The sequence below is a fragment of the Gossypium hirsutum genome, chromosome A11, assembly GCF_007990345.1.
Source record: "Gossypium hirsutum isolate 1008001.06 chromosome A11, Gossypium_hirsutum_v2.1, whole genome shotgun sequence".
In the NCBI taxonomy this organism is placed as follows: domain Eukaryota; kingdom Viridiplantae; phylum Streptophyta; class Magnoliopsida; order Malvales; family Malvaceae; genus Gossypium; species Gossypium hirsutum.
In genome coordinates this window covers 991,705-1,009,274 of record NC_053434.1, presented here as the reverse complement: position 1 = coordinate 1,009,274, position 17,570 = coordinate 991,705, and the positions used below count along the sequence as shown (strand labels likewise).

Genomic DNA, 17,570 nt, shown 5'->3' with positions numbered 1-17,570 from the left:
TCCATTCTCCCGAATTATGTTTTCGAATGAGTCGAAAAATTGGGTCATATTGGTTGGTAAGTTGAGCAATGAACCGAGCGATGTAGTTCAACCTCCCTAAAAATCCTCTGACTTCTTTTTGCATGCGCGGAGGTCGTAGTTCTTGTATGGCTTTTATCTTATCTGGAACAATTTCGATACCTCTCTCGCTGATGATAAAGCTTAGCAATTATCCCGAGGTAACCTCAAACGTACACTTGGTTGGATTAAGCTTCAGCTGGAACTTTCTCAATCTTTCGAACAACTTCCTGAGGTTTCCTACATGCTCTCTTTCCCTCTTGGATTTGGCGATCATATCATCAACGTAGACTTATATTTCTTTGTGCATCATGTCATGAAATAACATCACCATGGCCCTTTGATATGTTTCCTCAGCATTCTTTAATCTGAACGGTATCACCTTATAGCAGAATGTTCCCCACATCGTTAAGAAAGTAATTTTCTCCATGTACTCAGGATCCATCTTTATCTGATTATAACCCGAGAATCCATCCATGAACGAAAACAATGAATGTTTGGTTGTGTTATCCACCAATGTTTCGATGTGTGGCAAAGGAAAATTATATTTAGGACTTGCTCGATTCAAATCGCGATAATCCACACACATTCTTACTTTGCCGTCTTTCTTCGGTACTGGAACTATGTTAACTACCCATTATGGATACTTGGATACTTGTAGGAAGCCAGCATCAAATTGTTTCTTGACTTTTTCTTTTATCTTTTAGAGCATTCCAGGTCTCATTCGTTTTAGCTTCTGTTGAATGGGTTTGCATTCTGGTTTCAGTGGGAGTTTGTGGACTACTACATCCTCATCCAATCCTGGCATGTCCTGATACGACCATGCAAATGCATTTTTGTACTCATGGAGCAAAGTGATCAAATCATGTTTGGTGTTATCTGAAATAGAGGTCCCAATCTTCACTTCTTGTTTCTTTTCTTCATTTCCCAAGTTTACTATCTCAACAGATTCTTGATGAGGTAGAATCTGTTTATCTTCTTGTTTTACCATTCTTAGTAAGTCAGGAGACGAGACATAGTCTTTAGCATTTTCCTTAGCTTCAAACTCTCCTAAACAAATAGCCTTCTAGAAATCGATTTCAAGATTTGTAACGGGTTTGTTCATATCGTTGATATCTAAGCACATGAAAATTGAATGGAAAAGAAAACGTAGAGGAGCATCAAAATATTAGGACCAACAAGCATGGTATGACGTGAGATATATGCAATGACAGGCTATGAGAAAAGGAAAAAAATTATGAAGTTAATGAGGATGTAAAGACCAGGACAAAATGCATCTTCATTAATGTTCATTTAAATGATAAATAGCAAATCATAAGCTCTTACAAAAGAATCCCTCTATTACTTAGGGACACACAAAAAGAAGAGTGTTAACATTGAGCATTACTCTGGAGAAGACTTAGAAACTACAAGGAGATCAACAGCAGTCCAATTGTTCAAAACGAATCCAGGTGTATCGTTGAAACATCTTTAATTACATCATCTCCTTTGCCAATGACATTTATACTGACATTCTGAAAACCCCTTTCAATTAATAACAGTGTGCTTCGTGGATTATCTTGCCTGGGGTATATCATTCCTGCAGATATAAATATTTTTGACAAAAGAGGGTACGTTATGGGTTCCCATTCTAATTCTCGGCCTAAGGCTTTTGCAATCCTTTTTGGGTCTTTTCCATCCTTTCAATTCTCTCATTAAACTCGGCTTTCATAATTCTAGCTTTTTGGCGCATCCTATAAGAATGGCGTGATTCCAGACTTGGAATGTCGCAACTGCGGATTATACGGTTTTACCCTCAATGAATGATTATGGTGATGTGTACATGCAATGAATAGATAAATGGATGAATGACAAATGAATGTTAGTCATGATTGAATATGCAAGAATTTGGTGTTGATTCCAAGATGGTCCCTACTTAGGCATTTCATTAATCAAAAGAGTCTATTATAAAACGTTTCGGTCACTTGTGTAATTGACTCCTCCATCAGAAACCCATTTTTGGCAACCAATCTCTAATCAACATCTTCCTAACAAGATGCCTATGATGCATGGTGAAAAATAGAAATACAGACAAACAACGTTGGTTAGTACAACAAAAATGACCAGAGAAAGACTGTGGAAAATCTAACAAATTAAGCTACTTGGTCCAATGGACCAGATTCCTTTGCAACAGGCATAAATGTAAAAGAAACAGAATGTGAGAGGTGTTTTTCCCGTGTACTTATTTTGGTGACTACTAAACAGACGGAGGTTCAGCATGGCTCTAGTCAAGTGGCTCGTACGGTTCACTATATGCGGTTTTGGTTCTAGCCAGGTACTCGAATTGTCCGTACTGTCATCTGCTAAGATTAGTACGAAGCCTCGGTCATTGCCTATCACAAGCTTGCGAGTTCAATTCGAGGGATCACATTTACTTATGCCTATGCGAAGGGACAAGTTAACTCACGAAAGCATAAGTCATATGTAACCCGAAAGTATTCACTAGCTTGTGCAGAGGGACGAGTTAACTCACGAAGGCATAGCGTTTACTTTCACTTAAACGGACGGAGCCCGGGCAAGAGCTTATGTTATGCAAAATGGAAGTGCACGGTGTGTGGGGAGAAACTCACAAACCTTTCATCTTATTTTAAAACTACGAAACTAAAACTATAAAAACTTAGAGCTGAAAAGCAAAAGATAAAACAAGTTAGAAAAATATTTACAACATGATGCAAATGCATGATTTTTTTTTAAAACAAAATTTGAGGATCACAACTAAATATTAATTTGAACAAGGAAATTTGAAAATTTTGACAACACGCGTTTAATTCGACTCGACTCTCAAAAATTTTGTCCCTAGTGGAGTCGCCAGTTGTAGCGACGTAAAAATTTCTTCTTTTGGTCACTAATTGAGGTGATTTATTGGAAATTTAAAAATCGACTTTTGATTTTATTAAAAAAGAGAGTCGCCACCGATCATTTTTCCTAGGTGTGATCGGACACCTAATAAATCCTCTTTTTCAAAAGAAAATTTATTTTTTAAACAAAAAGAAGGCTGAGTTTAGGTTTACGTTTAAAGCCAGAGAAAAAAATAGGGTTCGGGAGTCGGTTATGCACGAGAAAGGTATTAGCACCCTCGCGACGCTCAAAATTGGTATCTCGTTAAACATGTGTTGTCTTAATTTTCAAAAATACGAGTTCAATGTGACATTTAATCATGATCCGATCAAAACACGAGAATTTTTATAATTTCGATTTCTTTTGAAAAAGACATTCCGTTTTTAACACAAGCCGATTGATATTCACCCAATATAGCGATGAAATCTACGACTTAATGTTAAATCGGCGCGTTGCCTTATTTATTGAAATAAAAAAACGAATAAAAATAAAAAGAAAAAACTAATATCAATGTTAAAATAAGATGTGATCTGATAGGGGGACCGAAACAGTAATTATTCCTTCCCATCAAAACGCAGTACATCAGCGATGACTAAATTGAAAATTGCGACAAACTTCGGGACTAAATTAAAAATAAAAAATGACTTAATTGCAAAGTAAATAAAAAAAGCAGAAGGGCTAAAAGCGCAATTAGCCCTTCCATTAAAAAACACGCGGATCCTAGGAGGGTCGGGTCGGGTCGATCCAGTCCAAGTCAAAACGACGTTGTTTTGGGGTTTAATAGCCAACCCCAAGATGACGTCGTTTTGGAGGGCTATAAAAGGCCAATTTTCTTTAAAAAAAACCATTTTTGCACTTGAAAGGAAAGAAAAAAAAAGAGAGGGAGAGGGTGGGTGAAGAAAAAAAAAGAGAGGGAGAGGGTGGGTGATTTCCGGCCACAAGGCCGGTCACCGTCCGGTCGCCGGGCCGCCGTTGGCGCCACCGTAAACAGCAGCCGGACCTCAAAAAAAACCCTTTTTCGGTAATTCTAAAATGGGTAAGCTTCTTTCTTTTATTTTTACTTTCGTATAAAAAACAAAATAAAATTAAAAGGAAAACAATAAACAAACAAAGAACTTAAAACGAGAATAGACAAAGAAATCTATTTTGCTTTGATCTTCGATTAATCTCCAAAAAAAAGAACCAGCCTCTCCAAAAAACTAGCCTTTACAATAACTCTTCTCCTTGATTACTCTCCAAAAAACCTCTCCAAAAATCCTTTATAATAACTTTCTCTCCAAAAACTTTTTTCTCCTTTAAATACAAAATATGAGAAGACTTATATAGTCATTTACAAAATATTTTTTTATTGTTTATGTCTTCATTTGTAGGTACAAGTGGTAGTGGAGCAAGTGTGGCTAATAGAGTTGGTGGTGGAGCAATTGTGACTAGTGGAGTTGGTGGTGGCAAAGGCTAGGATTTAGTTGAGAAAAATTTAAGTTGTGAGCTAAGGTTTTTTATTTTGATTTGGACTTAGAGTTTGAGCCATTGAAAGTTTTAATGTAAATTGAGCTTTGAGTAGTTAAGATTTTGAGTTTTAAGTTTAATTTTAGTAGGTTAGGTAAGACTAAATTAAATTTTGATATAAATGGGTTAAAATTGACATACAACACAATTATATTAATAAATTTAACAATTAAAATATTTAATATTAATCATATAAACAATTATAAAAAAACATTTATTTGACACTATGCAAATGTAACTTTCAAAATATTTTTTCTGTTTAAATTTTTTTGAATATTAAAATTTGAATTAGACGAGGGTGAAATGAAAATGGCTCAACTCGCTTGACCTGTTTAAGTGCTATGTTTGGGAAAAGGGTTGAGTTGAAGCCCGATTGAAGCTTACGAGAACTCTCCAAACATTTGCTGAATCAGCATTTAGTTCGATTTTATATTAAACTGAATTCAATTTTGTTTCCATTTTTTAGAATAAAGATGCTAACACTTGTTCTTAATTTTTATAAAACATTAATGATTTTTTAATTTAAATTAGACAAACTTTAAAAAATTAATAAATCCAACTCGACCAAAAAAATCACACGGTATGTCCGTATAGGCTTCAACGAAGCCGTGAAAACGACTCAAGGGATGATGTTAGCCCTTAGAATTGTGCGTCGCTTGTGTTTTCAGAGGGCTGTTTTTGGGGTCTGAAAGCAAAAAGTTGGGCTAAAATATCTTGCCAAGAACGGTTATAATCGATGGGCAACAAAGATGCATGATCAAGTTAACCAAAGAAACTGTGGGGCTGCCTCATTACCGACATAGGCATGTTTTATTTTTCTTTTTTATAGTCTTTACAAGGGATAATTAACTTTGATTAGTAAAGCACAAACCTACAATAGCTAAGTAAAGTACAAACCTACAATAGCTAACATATTTAAGAACTAAAATAAAAACCCACGCGTAAGATCGGGTCGTCCGACGATCACCATTAGCTCGGCTAGATCACCGAGGAGGATCTCAATCAATATGTTGGATCCAAATCCAAGCGGCTATGTCATTATCAATCATTACATCTTGTCAGAATAGGGTTTGAAGACCTATGAAAATTTGAGATTATACTATATAATTTCCCTTAAATATTTTCATTTTCATTAGGGTCGAATTTTTGAGGATTTATTGCGTCATTTTAAGATAAAAAGATAATATTAAAAGAAAAAAAGAACAAAAGACAGGATCTTTAAGACAGGCTTAAAGATCTTTCAAGCTTCGATTGAAAACTAAATTATTATATAAAAAACAAACTAACAAAAAAAACCTCTAATTTCAAAACGAGAACAAAGTAAATTTACAATCTTAAAAAGTAGCTGCAGCTCACAAGTGATTAAAAATGTAATCGAAGCAAAAGTGCTGAACTTGGAACTTAATCACTGCTGCATTGACTACAAAACAATGCTTGAAAACCAAACCTCCACCTGAAGGTAACAAACTCAGTGGGAAAAAAAACACCATAGAAGAGATAACAGCAGCTCATAAGAGATTAAAATGAAATCAAAGCAAAGACAAGACTTCGCTCGTTAACCCTAAACCTTGTTTTAATCATGGCTGCGATTACTACAAAACAACATTCAAAAACAAACAATTGTTTGAAAATCTTGAACTTCAAATTGGAAAAACGCCGTAAAAAAGACTAACGGCACCTAATTAGTGATTATATTGGGAACATAGCTTAGGCACATCCTTCGCTCGTTACAACCCTACACCTCAATTTATTTTAAATCATCGCTTCGCTTACCACAAAACAACACTCAAAAAACCAAACATTTGTTTAAAATTTTGAACATTCGGTCGGAAAAACGTTGTAAAAAAGATAACGGCAGCTCATTAGAGATTATATTGTATTCATGGCTTAGGCAAAAACTTGGCTCGTTACAACCCTAAACCTCATTTTAATCATCGCTGCAACCACTACAAAACAACACTCGAAAACCAAACATTTGTTTATAAATCTTGAACATTCAATCGGAAAAACGTCGTAAGAAAGATAAAGGCAGCTCATTAGGGATTATATTGTAATCAAAGCTAAGGCAAAGCCTTGCCTCGTTAACCCTAAACCTCATTTTAATCATCGCTGCACTTACTACAAAACAACACTCATATTCCAAACCTTTGATAGAAAAACTCAGCTTTACCCGGGAAAATGTCGTAAAACAGATAATAGCAGCTCGTAAAACAACCCTCAAAAACTAAACCTTTAAAACATTATGATCTTTTTTCTTTATAAATTCATCATTTTAGATACGGGAGAAATTTGACTATAAGTTTAATCTTATAAAATCAAATCTAAAAAGATAAACGAAAGCTCCATTGGAAGCTTCTTGGATTCAAGAATGGTTAAAGCCTCGATAAAATTAGTGGTTTGGAAATGACAATCTCAGCTTTCTTTTATAGGCGAAATGAGGGTTACGGGTAGCTTTGTTTGAATCTTTACCCTCAATGTTTATCAAATTTACTTAAACAGTCATTTGGTTCGGTTCATATCCTGCTTTGATGGTTCCAGCTGTTGCTCGGTTTCAACATTGACTAAATTTTTAGATTGTAACTAGGCCATTAAATTTTAAGTTGTCCTTTCAGAAAGAAAAAATTATGTCATTATTATAATGACGTGGCATTTGTCATTCTTTTATAACTGGTTTAAAGAGTAAATTAGACTAATTTTTATTATATTATTAGTATATTAGATTATGTACGGTTGATAATTAGAATATTCATCGCTTCATGTGCGGCTTAAATTCAGGTTATAGTAGGATTTTGTCTTCTTCTTGATTCACTAAAAATAAAATTATTAATATGTTGAAGTTTTGAAGATTTTAGTTTTAAAAAGTTATAAAATAATTTTTGAATTATTTGAAAGTCATTGTTGAAACCGTTGTTTCATGAATTTTTTGTTCGTACTACCTACACTAATCGAAAGTTTTCATTTCTATTCTTTTCTATGATTTATTTTTTCGTAAAACAACTTTAAACGTTACGAATTTACAAATTAAAATCCAAATAATTTTTTTAGCCGATCTCTAGCACTGAATGTCAAATTAACTTAGATGTAAGATAGATTCTACTCATCAATAGGTACTAATCCATCGTACAAATTGTCAAATTATTGCTTAGAGTTCGCTAGCTAAAATTTTTAAGAAAAAAACTTAACAATTCAATGACTTAAATGAAAATTTTAAACAGTTCAATAACTATTTTATAACTTTTTAAAGTCAAGTGATCAAAACATAAATTATCCTAAAATTAAATACTTAAGTAAATTATGACTTAAATGCATAAGAAAGTCTATGTTCTAAAGAACATTCTATCATCAATTCTATAGGATGCAATTCCACAAGCCATCAACGTGTATCAGGTGCTTCATTACTTGTGACGAGGTGATATCTGATTGAAAATTTTCCGCAAATTTCGGCTTGTGACCAAATTTTTATGTCGTCCCAACTTTTTATATATGATTTCTTAGTTTCATATTAAAAGTTTATACCATCCTAATTATATATATTAAAAGTGTACACTTAGTATATGAATCAGATAAATATAAATTTAAATGTGTATTATCGTTTGATTTAAAGATATAAATAAAAATAATAATTACGTAAAAAATTAGATGAATACTATTAATTTTATTTAAAAATAAATACTATTAATTTTATTTATTATGCATGAAACGATGTATCATTAAATTTATATTTTTAATGGATGTTATCCTTTTTTAATAATTTTATCTTGAATTTTAAGATTTTCTTTAAATTTATAAAAATGCTGATATAATATTAAACTATTAAAAAATGGATTTCATATATTTTTATTTTTATTGTTTTTATAGTACCATTTGAATATGGTTTTATTCTAACCTAAATACTCTTTCAATATAATATAACATCAGATATTGCATCAAAATTTAAAGCATCAAATACAAAATAATTGGGAGAAAGAACCGATAAAGCCTACTTCCAAATTGTTCCGAAGAACTAAGGTAATTTATTGACACATAATTTATTAGTCCAGGGTTCTACGATCACACTATAAATGCCCTAAACTCTCTATTTAGCAATCTGACAAATCTAATTTGTATTGAAACCCTTTTATTTTACTTAATTTTCTTCAATGACACATAATTCTTTCTTTTTTTCAGCATGCTAATGCAGGGGAGGAATGCTTTGTTCATGCTTGAAAAAGTTTTGAGGATCAATTTTTGTCTTCACTTGCACCAATCGATCAAAGTTGTTTTTGAAATATTTACGACCCCAAACGCTTGCTTGCCTATAGCTTGTGATACCCACATTGTTGGAGCCAATGTCAAGATCTCGATAATTGGCATAAGCCTCTCGGGGAGATTTCGAAACAAATGGAGTCATATAATTATAAACTCTTCTTGACCAATCGATGTATTTTTGCGAGTTGACGTTGTCTTGTTCTTGCCAATTCACGTCGTAATAGATTTTGTACAAATTGCCAGCTCGATGTGGGAATGGTGTTGCGTCCTCAGGAATCCGATCCATGATTCCGCCATAAGCCATGAAGATAATGAAGGCCGACGAGGCTTCTTCATCGGAAAGTCTTGAAAATAAACCATTCAATGCAGTTTCGGAGATGGGTTCCTTTACGTAGTCAGATTTGATTTTGTAGTATTGGCCGCCAACAGAGGTTCGGAAAGTTCTGTTAAGCAAAATTTCCAAGGGTTGGTTTTGGAGTTGGTTGAAGTAAAGGACCGATTCGATCCAACTCATTTCGGAGCAATCCTGTCTTGATAATCCAAGCTCGGGGAATCTTTGTTGCATAATTGGGAGAAGCTCGTCAATGGTGCCGAGGAACAATGAACTGAACGAAGCAAGAATTGTTTTCCTCCCGTCTTGAGTTGAATTAACGCTCAACATTGTAACGTCGGGATTCATTTCATCGGGAAGTTGATGAGCGATCTCTTGCCATCGAAGGATGAGTTGGGTAGCGTTTTGTTCGAGTGTTCGGTTGACGGAAAATACCGTCACAATTGCAGGAACTGGAACAAGTTTTAGTTTCCAGGCAAGTACGATCCCAAAACTACCACCACCACCACCTCGAATTGCCCAAAACAAATCTTCCCCCATAGATTTCCTATCAAGAATTCTTCCATTTACGTCGATGAATTGAGCGTCAATCACGTTATCACCGGCAGTACCATATTTTCTGAACAATAACCCGAATCCTCCGCCGCTAATATAACCGCCAACTCCAATTGAATGAAAAATGCCACCCGCAAAGGCGAGTGTTCTACTTTTTTCTGCAATTCTATAATAAATTTCACCGAGAATCGCACCAGCTTGAACCCATGCAACTCTGTTTTCAACGTCAACATCCACCGTTCGGAAATTAACCAAGTCGACGACAACAAAGGGGACTTTGGCAACATACGAAAGACCTTCGTAATCATGGCCGCCACTTCGGGTCCTAATTTGGAGCCCATGTTTCCTCGAACAGTAAATCGTTGCTTGAAAATGGGATGTTCGCGATGGTGTTACGATGACCAAAGGCTTTGGGGTATTAGTCGAATTGAACCGAAGATTTCGTATTGTAGATTCCAAAACAGTTGAATAAGAAGGATTATTTCGTGTGTAAATCACACTGGAAATAGTAGAAGAATCATTTGAACGAAGGGAAAGGCATCGAAGAAAATCTTCCTGAGGCAAAGCCCCCGTTGAAAATGACAAAAGAGCAGCCAAAACAAGAGAAAGCAGTAACATTGAGAACTGTAGGGACTTCATTTTTTGAGCTATAAATTAATATGGCTGAGGATATGATGAAGATGAATACGGAGGCTCCATATTTATAGTATTCGTTTGCAGAGAAGAAGAAGAAGAAAAATTCAAGTTTATAAAAAATATTGGAAAATGTCCATGTTTATCATTATATCCTTTACCATGACTAGTTGTCTTCATACATAGCGGTCCAGTTTATCCTTGACCATGAGGTTTTGCTGTAGTTGAGAATGTTGAAATCAAACTTGAATTTCTAATGGGATGGCAAATGGGAACGAAATATGTATGGAAGAAGATAAACTCCATCAGGCCATCGATATGTAGTTCCATCGTTACTCGTTAAGGCCACATTTGCTTGAATTTAAATTTTCCCAGAAATTTCAATGTATTACCGAATATAATGTCTATAGAAATTATGAATAATAATAATTATTATTATTATTTAAAAAAGTGATGAATTATAAGGGAAAACAGTAAAACAATTAACATAACTCGAATCTCAAATATTACACTTGAGACGATGAACACATTAACCATCAAACCAACTCAAAGTTGAATAAAAATTTAAATTTCGACAAGCATAACAGCACTTGTATTTGAGGGATTGACGGTAGGTTGGAATTTACATACGATTTTATCTAAAATATTAACTTTAAATACAGTTAAGCTTCATTTATGATTTGTATATGGAAATTCCAAAGCCACTCTTTTTTTTTTCCAAAATAAAATATTATCTTTTATGTATATATTTGTAATTGCTTAATATAAAGATAAATAATATTTTATTATTGAAAAAATAAGTTTAACCAAACTAAAACTTTTCAAAATTAAGTTTTCTAAGATTATATTTGATGCAATATTAATACATAAAATTTATAAATCACAGTTCTCTACATCATTAATGAATTAAATTAAAAATTGAAATACTTAAAATTTTATTTAATGTTTTTGGGCCATTTTTATGTGTGTTTTTTTTTTTTGAAATTTTGATTGTAGTGTTGATCTCAATCTATCTGGTCTATCTATAAACTAGACAGATTTTACGTGGGGGCGGGGGAATAAGTTGGTTATTTTTAATTATTATTTGGAATCAAAATTTTTTGTATCACAATGTTATTTTATAAGTTCTAACATAATGTCATTATTATAAATAATATATTAATTAAAAGTAAGGGCGAGTGCGAATTTGAAAAATATATATCCATTTCACAATGTGTATTTATATTCAATTTTAGAAATTAACAGGTGTCGTCAGTCTAGCACTCTCCATCTTTTTTTACTCGTATTTTATTTTGCATATCGATATCGTCATATAATTCAACACGTCTTCAAAAGTTTGACTCATGTTGTTTGGCATAATAAATAGTTACTTGAAAATAGGATGCTAACTACAGGAAATTGCAAGACTTTTGATCGAATAAACCCAAAAAATCAAAATTGGAAGATGATCCAATTCAATAGGATTATTGTAAGACTTTTCTTACATACATGCCGGTCGACTTCATCCTTTGCTGTGTGTCTTTGAAATATGATATTAGAATATTAATAAATTAATCAAATCTATTAAGTCAATTAAAATGATTAGACAGATTAAAAAAAAACACATTACAATATTTTTACTATAAAGAAATTCACAGTTAGAAAATAAAAGGAATTGTAGATACCACTATTCAAAATAAAAAAATAGCCAATATGAAAGTTATGATTGTATACATTAAAAAGAATATATTAAAAAAAAAAAGTAACCATAATTGTGGACCATCCTTTCCGTTCAAGAATGGTTACTTGAGTTTTAGGGAAAGCTTTAGTCAACAAAGAAATAATAATTAAATCAATAATTTTGTAGGTTATGTATCTGTTTCGAATAGATGTGAATCCATGTCATGGTTATGTACTTATTTTTATAATTAAGAATTTATAATGTCTAATTTTTTCAATTAATGTAATTTTAATTCTATGAACTTAATATTTATTGATTATGTATTTTTTTTTTAGTGTAGCATGCTTACAAGCCTTATGTATTTTTAAGATATAATATTATTTAAATATATATTTTGATACATACGTGTTTGTATTATTTTTATGTTGTATTTGTATAACATTACCGTATTATATTTATATTTATATTGGTCAAATTCATCGACTTTTATAGTATCGAGAAAGAAATTTCTTTATTACATGTTACAAAATTTACTTATAAATAATTTGTAAAGAATAAAATAATTTATTCTGTGGTGGTAAATTTTTATTAGAAATTCATTTGATAGGGATTTAAATTAGGATAGTCCATCCCGATCCCTATTACTATATAAAAAAGAATAATACAATTTTCTGGCGCATGATTTATTAGTTTATGGTTCAACTATCACACCATAAATGCCCGATACTCTTTTATTTGTATTGAAGACGTTTTATTTTTCTTAATTTTCTTTTTCAACATTCTAAAACAAAGGAGGGATGCTTTGTTCATGCTTAAAAAAATTCTCGGGATCAATTTTTGTCTTCACTTGCACCAATCGATCAAAGTTGTTTTTGAAATATTTACGACCCCAAATGCTTGCTTGCGTATAGCTTGTGATACCCACATTGTTGGAGCCAAGGTCAAGATCTCGATAATTGGCATAAGCCTCTCGGGGAGATTTCGAAACAAATGGAGTCATATCTTTATAAACTCTTCTTGACCAATCGATGTATTTTTGCGAATTCACGTTGTCTTGTTCTTGCCAATTCACGTTGTAATAAATTTTGAACAAATTACCGGCTCGATGCGCGTATGGTGTTGCGTCCTCAGGAATCCGACCCATGATTCCGCCATAAGCCATGAAGATAATGACGGCTGACGAGGCTTCTTCGTCGGAAAGTCTTGAAAATAAACCATTCAATCCAGTTTCGGAGATGGGTTCCTTTACGTAGTCAGATTTGATTTTGTAGTATTGGCCGCCACTGGGAGTTCGGAAAGTTCTGTTAAGCAAAGTCTCCAAGGGTTGGTTTTGGAGTTGGTTGTAGTAAAGGACCGCTTCAATCCAACTCATTTCGATACAATCTTGTCCTGATAATCCGAGCTCGGGGAATCTTTGTTGCATAATTGGGAGAAGTTCGTCAATGGTGCCAAGAAACAATGAACTAAACGAAACTAGAATTGTTTTCCTCCCGTCTTGAGTTGAATTGAAGCTAAACATTGTAACGTCGGGATTCATTTCATCGGGAAGTTGATGAGCAATGTCTTGCCATCGAAGGATAAGTTGGGTCGCATTTTGTTCGAGTGTTCGACTGATGGAAAACGCTGTCACGGTTGGCGGAACTGGAACGAGTGCTACCTTCCATGCCAGGACGATCCCGAAGCTGCCACCACCACCACCTCGAATCGCCCAAAACAAATCTTTCCCCATAGATTTCCTGTCGAGAATCCTTCCGTTTACGTCAATGAATTGAGCATCGATGACATTATCACAGGCAAGACCGTATTTTCTGAACAATAACCCAAAACCTCCGCCGCTAATATGACCGCCGACTCCGACTGTAAAGTAAATACCACCTGCGAAGCCAAGGGTCCTACTTTTTTCTGCAATTCTGTAATAAACTTCACCGAGAATTGCACCGGCTTGAACCCATGCAACTCTATTCTCAACATCTACATCCACCGATCGGAAATTAACCAAGTCGACGACAACAAAGGGGACTCTGGCAACATACGAAAGACCTTCGTAGTCATGGCCGCCACTTCGGGTCCTAATTTGGAGCCCATGTTTCCTCGCACAGTAAATCGTTGCTTGAAAATGGGACGTTCGCGAGGGTGTTATAATGACCAAAGGCTTTGGGGTATCCGTCGAATTAAACCTAAGATTTCGTATCGTAGATTCCAGAACAAATGAATAAGAAGAATTATTTCGTGTGTAAATCACATTGGAAATGGAAGTAGAATCATTTGAACGAAGGGAAAGGCATTGAAGAAAATCTTGATGAGTCGATGCCCCCATTGAAAACGACAAAAGAGCATCCAAAAGAATAGGGAGCAGTAACATTGAAAACTGTAGGAACTTCATTTTTGAACCTATAACTTTAAATACCTCTAGGACTGTAGAATATGGATTAAGAGACTCCATATTTATACTGTTCATTTGCAGAGAACAATAAAGTAAAAATTTTTCATGTTTTATCAAAGCATATGAAAACATCTCGAATAAAATGTCCACGTTTTTGTCAACTACAATGATCGAATTAGCGGGAAAAAAAAAATTACCACACTGTTAAAGGGAATTATATTTTTAAAGATAAATCTCGAATTTTTATTTTAAGAAGAATATTATATATAAATTTTGATTTTATATAATTTTATATATTATATTTTAACTTTGATTCAAACGTAATATTTACAATGTTTTTTATGTGATTATTTTCTTTGGAATCATGTGAAAATTGTTTTAATATTTTCACATAAGTTAAAATTATGTTTTTTTAAAATAATTAGAATTACTTTTTCATTTATATAATGATAAAAAGCATGTATTTTTAATTGATGGGAAAACACTTTAAATTTATTTGTTTATGTTTTAGTTTAGTAAAATGTGATATTAATAATTTTTACATAACAAACGAAAAATAGTATGATAGATGTACGGATGAGATGAAATTTATTAAATTCCATTCACCAAAGCTGTCAATTTTCAAACTTGAAAAATCAGCAGGATTGCAATGACTTTTTGGATGGAATCCTAGCATTTTGGGGTTGAGATGTCCCCATGGCGTTTGAAGATATATCTCTTAGCTTCAAAATGCAATTTGAATCACTCGATTTTGAGTTCAGGAGCTCAAGTTATGATTGTTTTAGTGAATACTGCGTAAATTATAAGTTTATGAAAACAAAACTTCTGAACGAGATTATGACGGGAATTACGAGTTTTGAACTTTTAATTTGAGTTTAAATCATATTGAGTTCGGGTTTTAGGCTTAATTTTTATTATATATGAGTCCAATATTGTATTTATCAGCTCTTATTATTTTATTATTATTTTAAGTTATTTAGAAGTTTTATGTTAACAAGAAAGTTTAGTTTAAAACTACTTATTGTTTAGATTAAAATAGAGTTTTATTTAGATTTATTTAGCTAGCTTGTACACAAATCATTATTATTATTATTCAACTTCTCTCTTGAGTTAATAAATTTTCTTTGAGTTTTTTTTTTAAGAATTTCTATCGAGTTTCTTTTAGAAGAGTTTTAACAATCTTTGGGGTTGTGGATTATTCATATTTCTAAGGCTTCTTAAGATTTCTACATACCACATTCTATCTTTTCATCTATCTTCCTTATTTGCTTCATTATTGTTTTAATCGTAAATTTATTATTCTATTTTAATTATCTTAGTTATTTATTTTAATTGTTTTATTTAAATTGAATTTGATTGCGTTTCAGGTTGTATCAAAAATTCAAGTTTTTTTCCGAACGTCTAGAGCCCTAAGTCAAATCTGCGACTTTAACAAATTTTACGATCCACTTCCGCATTCATTTGTCTCATTCTTTATCATAGTGTCACATAAGCAACGGTGCTAATAAAATGTAAAATTTAAATTAAATTAAAATTAAAATTGTATATATATAATTATATTAAATTAAAGTCAATTTTATATAATTTTAAGATTTATGGTTGACTATGAATAGTTGTGAAGGTTCCATTAATGACGGTCGAAATCAAACAAATGGTATTGAGTTTGTAATGCTTGGAATGAGAATAATATATGTATACGACAATGTAGATCTAATACATTATTTTATATTTTATTTTGACACTTCTTATAATATGGTATTTGGATTGATTTTTTAGCTAATATGATATTTATCATGGCAAAAGTTATAAATTTCAAGTTTTAGAGTTAATTTAATTAAAATTAGTAATTAATTGATAAAATTAATAATTAATTTTTATAATTAACTTTAAACTTTTTTTAAAAAAACTTACAACCATCCGATTATATTTAATAATATTAGTTGTTATCTTAAATCAAACCCATCTTTAAATTTAAATTAATTATTAAAAAGTTCACACGACTACTTTTATATATTAATATATAAAATTTTTATCAAATATAAATATTTTATTAAACACAACATACAGATAATACATATAAAAATTATTAAATTTAAATACTAAATAATATATACCGAGAAAGTTACAATTCCTAACCCATGGAATAGGTTCCATCATTACTCGTTAAAATTTAATTTTTAAGTCTAATATTTTTATTTAAATTGTTTCAAATATGATGGTTAAATTTGATCTTAAATTTAAATTTATTGTGAATTTTTTCCAAAATACATTATATAAAAATTTCAACACTTAAATTATCACCTATATATTTTACCAAAATGGGTCCATTTTTATATACAGTTCTTTTGATATAATGTATTTTTTAAAAAATTAAACAATATATTTAATTTCAACTGATTCAAAGTTCGTATCAATATTTAAAAGTTTATTTTACACTAATATTTTATATTTTATATAGATTATAATTAAATTTACATAAAAATACTTTTGAAATATGAATAATCTAAATTAAAATAATAATAAAAAACTAGTTCAAATTTTATTTAATATAGCGGAATGAAACCATTCACAGAAATAATTTTTTTTTGAATTTTTTATATTTTTCATATTTTTAAATTATTTAAAATGATTTTTTAATTTTTTTATTTTAAAGAGTTTCACAATTTTTTATATTTTTTATTAAAAATACAAAGAAAAATTAATTTTAAAAAGTAATGACCAAATTAACAAAAAAAATATAAATAATAAAGGTTAAAATATTTATTTTACTTTTTTTTTATAATAGTTACATTAACAATGCTAACTTCAAAATTGAAGAGGAGACTTGAATTTTTAAATTAAAGAAAGTATAAAACTTAATATATCAAAATTAAAATATAGAAACTATTATAAAAAAAAATTCTTCATACAATCTCAAGTCATTATCCTAGTAAATACGAATACAAGAATTATTGGCCAACAAGTACTAAGAGAGGGCAATTCCATTTTGAGGCATGTTGGTTGTTGGCATGTTGGCAATTCCATTTTGTTGTTGGTTTCCAGAATTAATTATTCTGATTGCAAGTTTCGAAGTACTTGTACCTTCATTTTTAATATGAATAAACTTTTACTCAAAAAAATGAATTAGGTAACTATTTTCAATATTCAAACTTGAAATATGTACTTTTAAATAGTATATTTCTTTTGGTAAAAATATTATAAAGTCTTCTGTATTAGTAGTCATATTGTATTTTGCATCTTTTGCTCAAAAAAAATGAACAAATCAGTCCTTATAAGTTAAATCAAATAGTAAATCAGCCATTTCTGTTAAGAACTTCATT

General features: G+C 31.5%; 2 protein-coding genes across 2 annotated transcripts; both read right to left on the bottom strand.

Moving 5' to 3' along the window:
• Nucleotides 1-8,396: 8,396 nt before the first annotated feature.
• On the bottom strand, nucleotides 8,397-10,260 carry LOC107922719 (berberine bridge enzyme-like 8). The gene has a single exon (XM_016852866.2). It carries the CDS (start codon nucleotides 10,211-10,213, stop codon nucleotides 8,612-8,614), a length of 1,602 nt encoding a protein of 533 aa, XP_016708355.1. The 5' UTR covers nucleotides 10,214-10,260; the 3' UTR covers nucleotides 8,397-8,611.
• A 2,266-nt stretch (nucleotides 10,261-12,526) lies between these two features.
• LOC107923484 (berberine bridge enzyme-like 8) lies at nucleotides 12,527-14,293 on the bottom strand. The gene has a single exon (XM_016853681.2). It carries the CDS (start codon nucleotides 14,248-14,250, stop codon nucleotides 12,649-12,651), a length of 1,602 nt encoding a protein of 533 aa, XP_016709170.2. The 5' UTR covers nucleotides 14,251-14,293; the 3' UTR covers nucleotides 12,527-12,648.
• Between the last annotated feature and the right edge of the window lie 3,277 nt (nucleotides 14,294-17,570).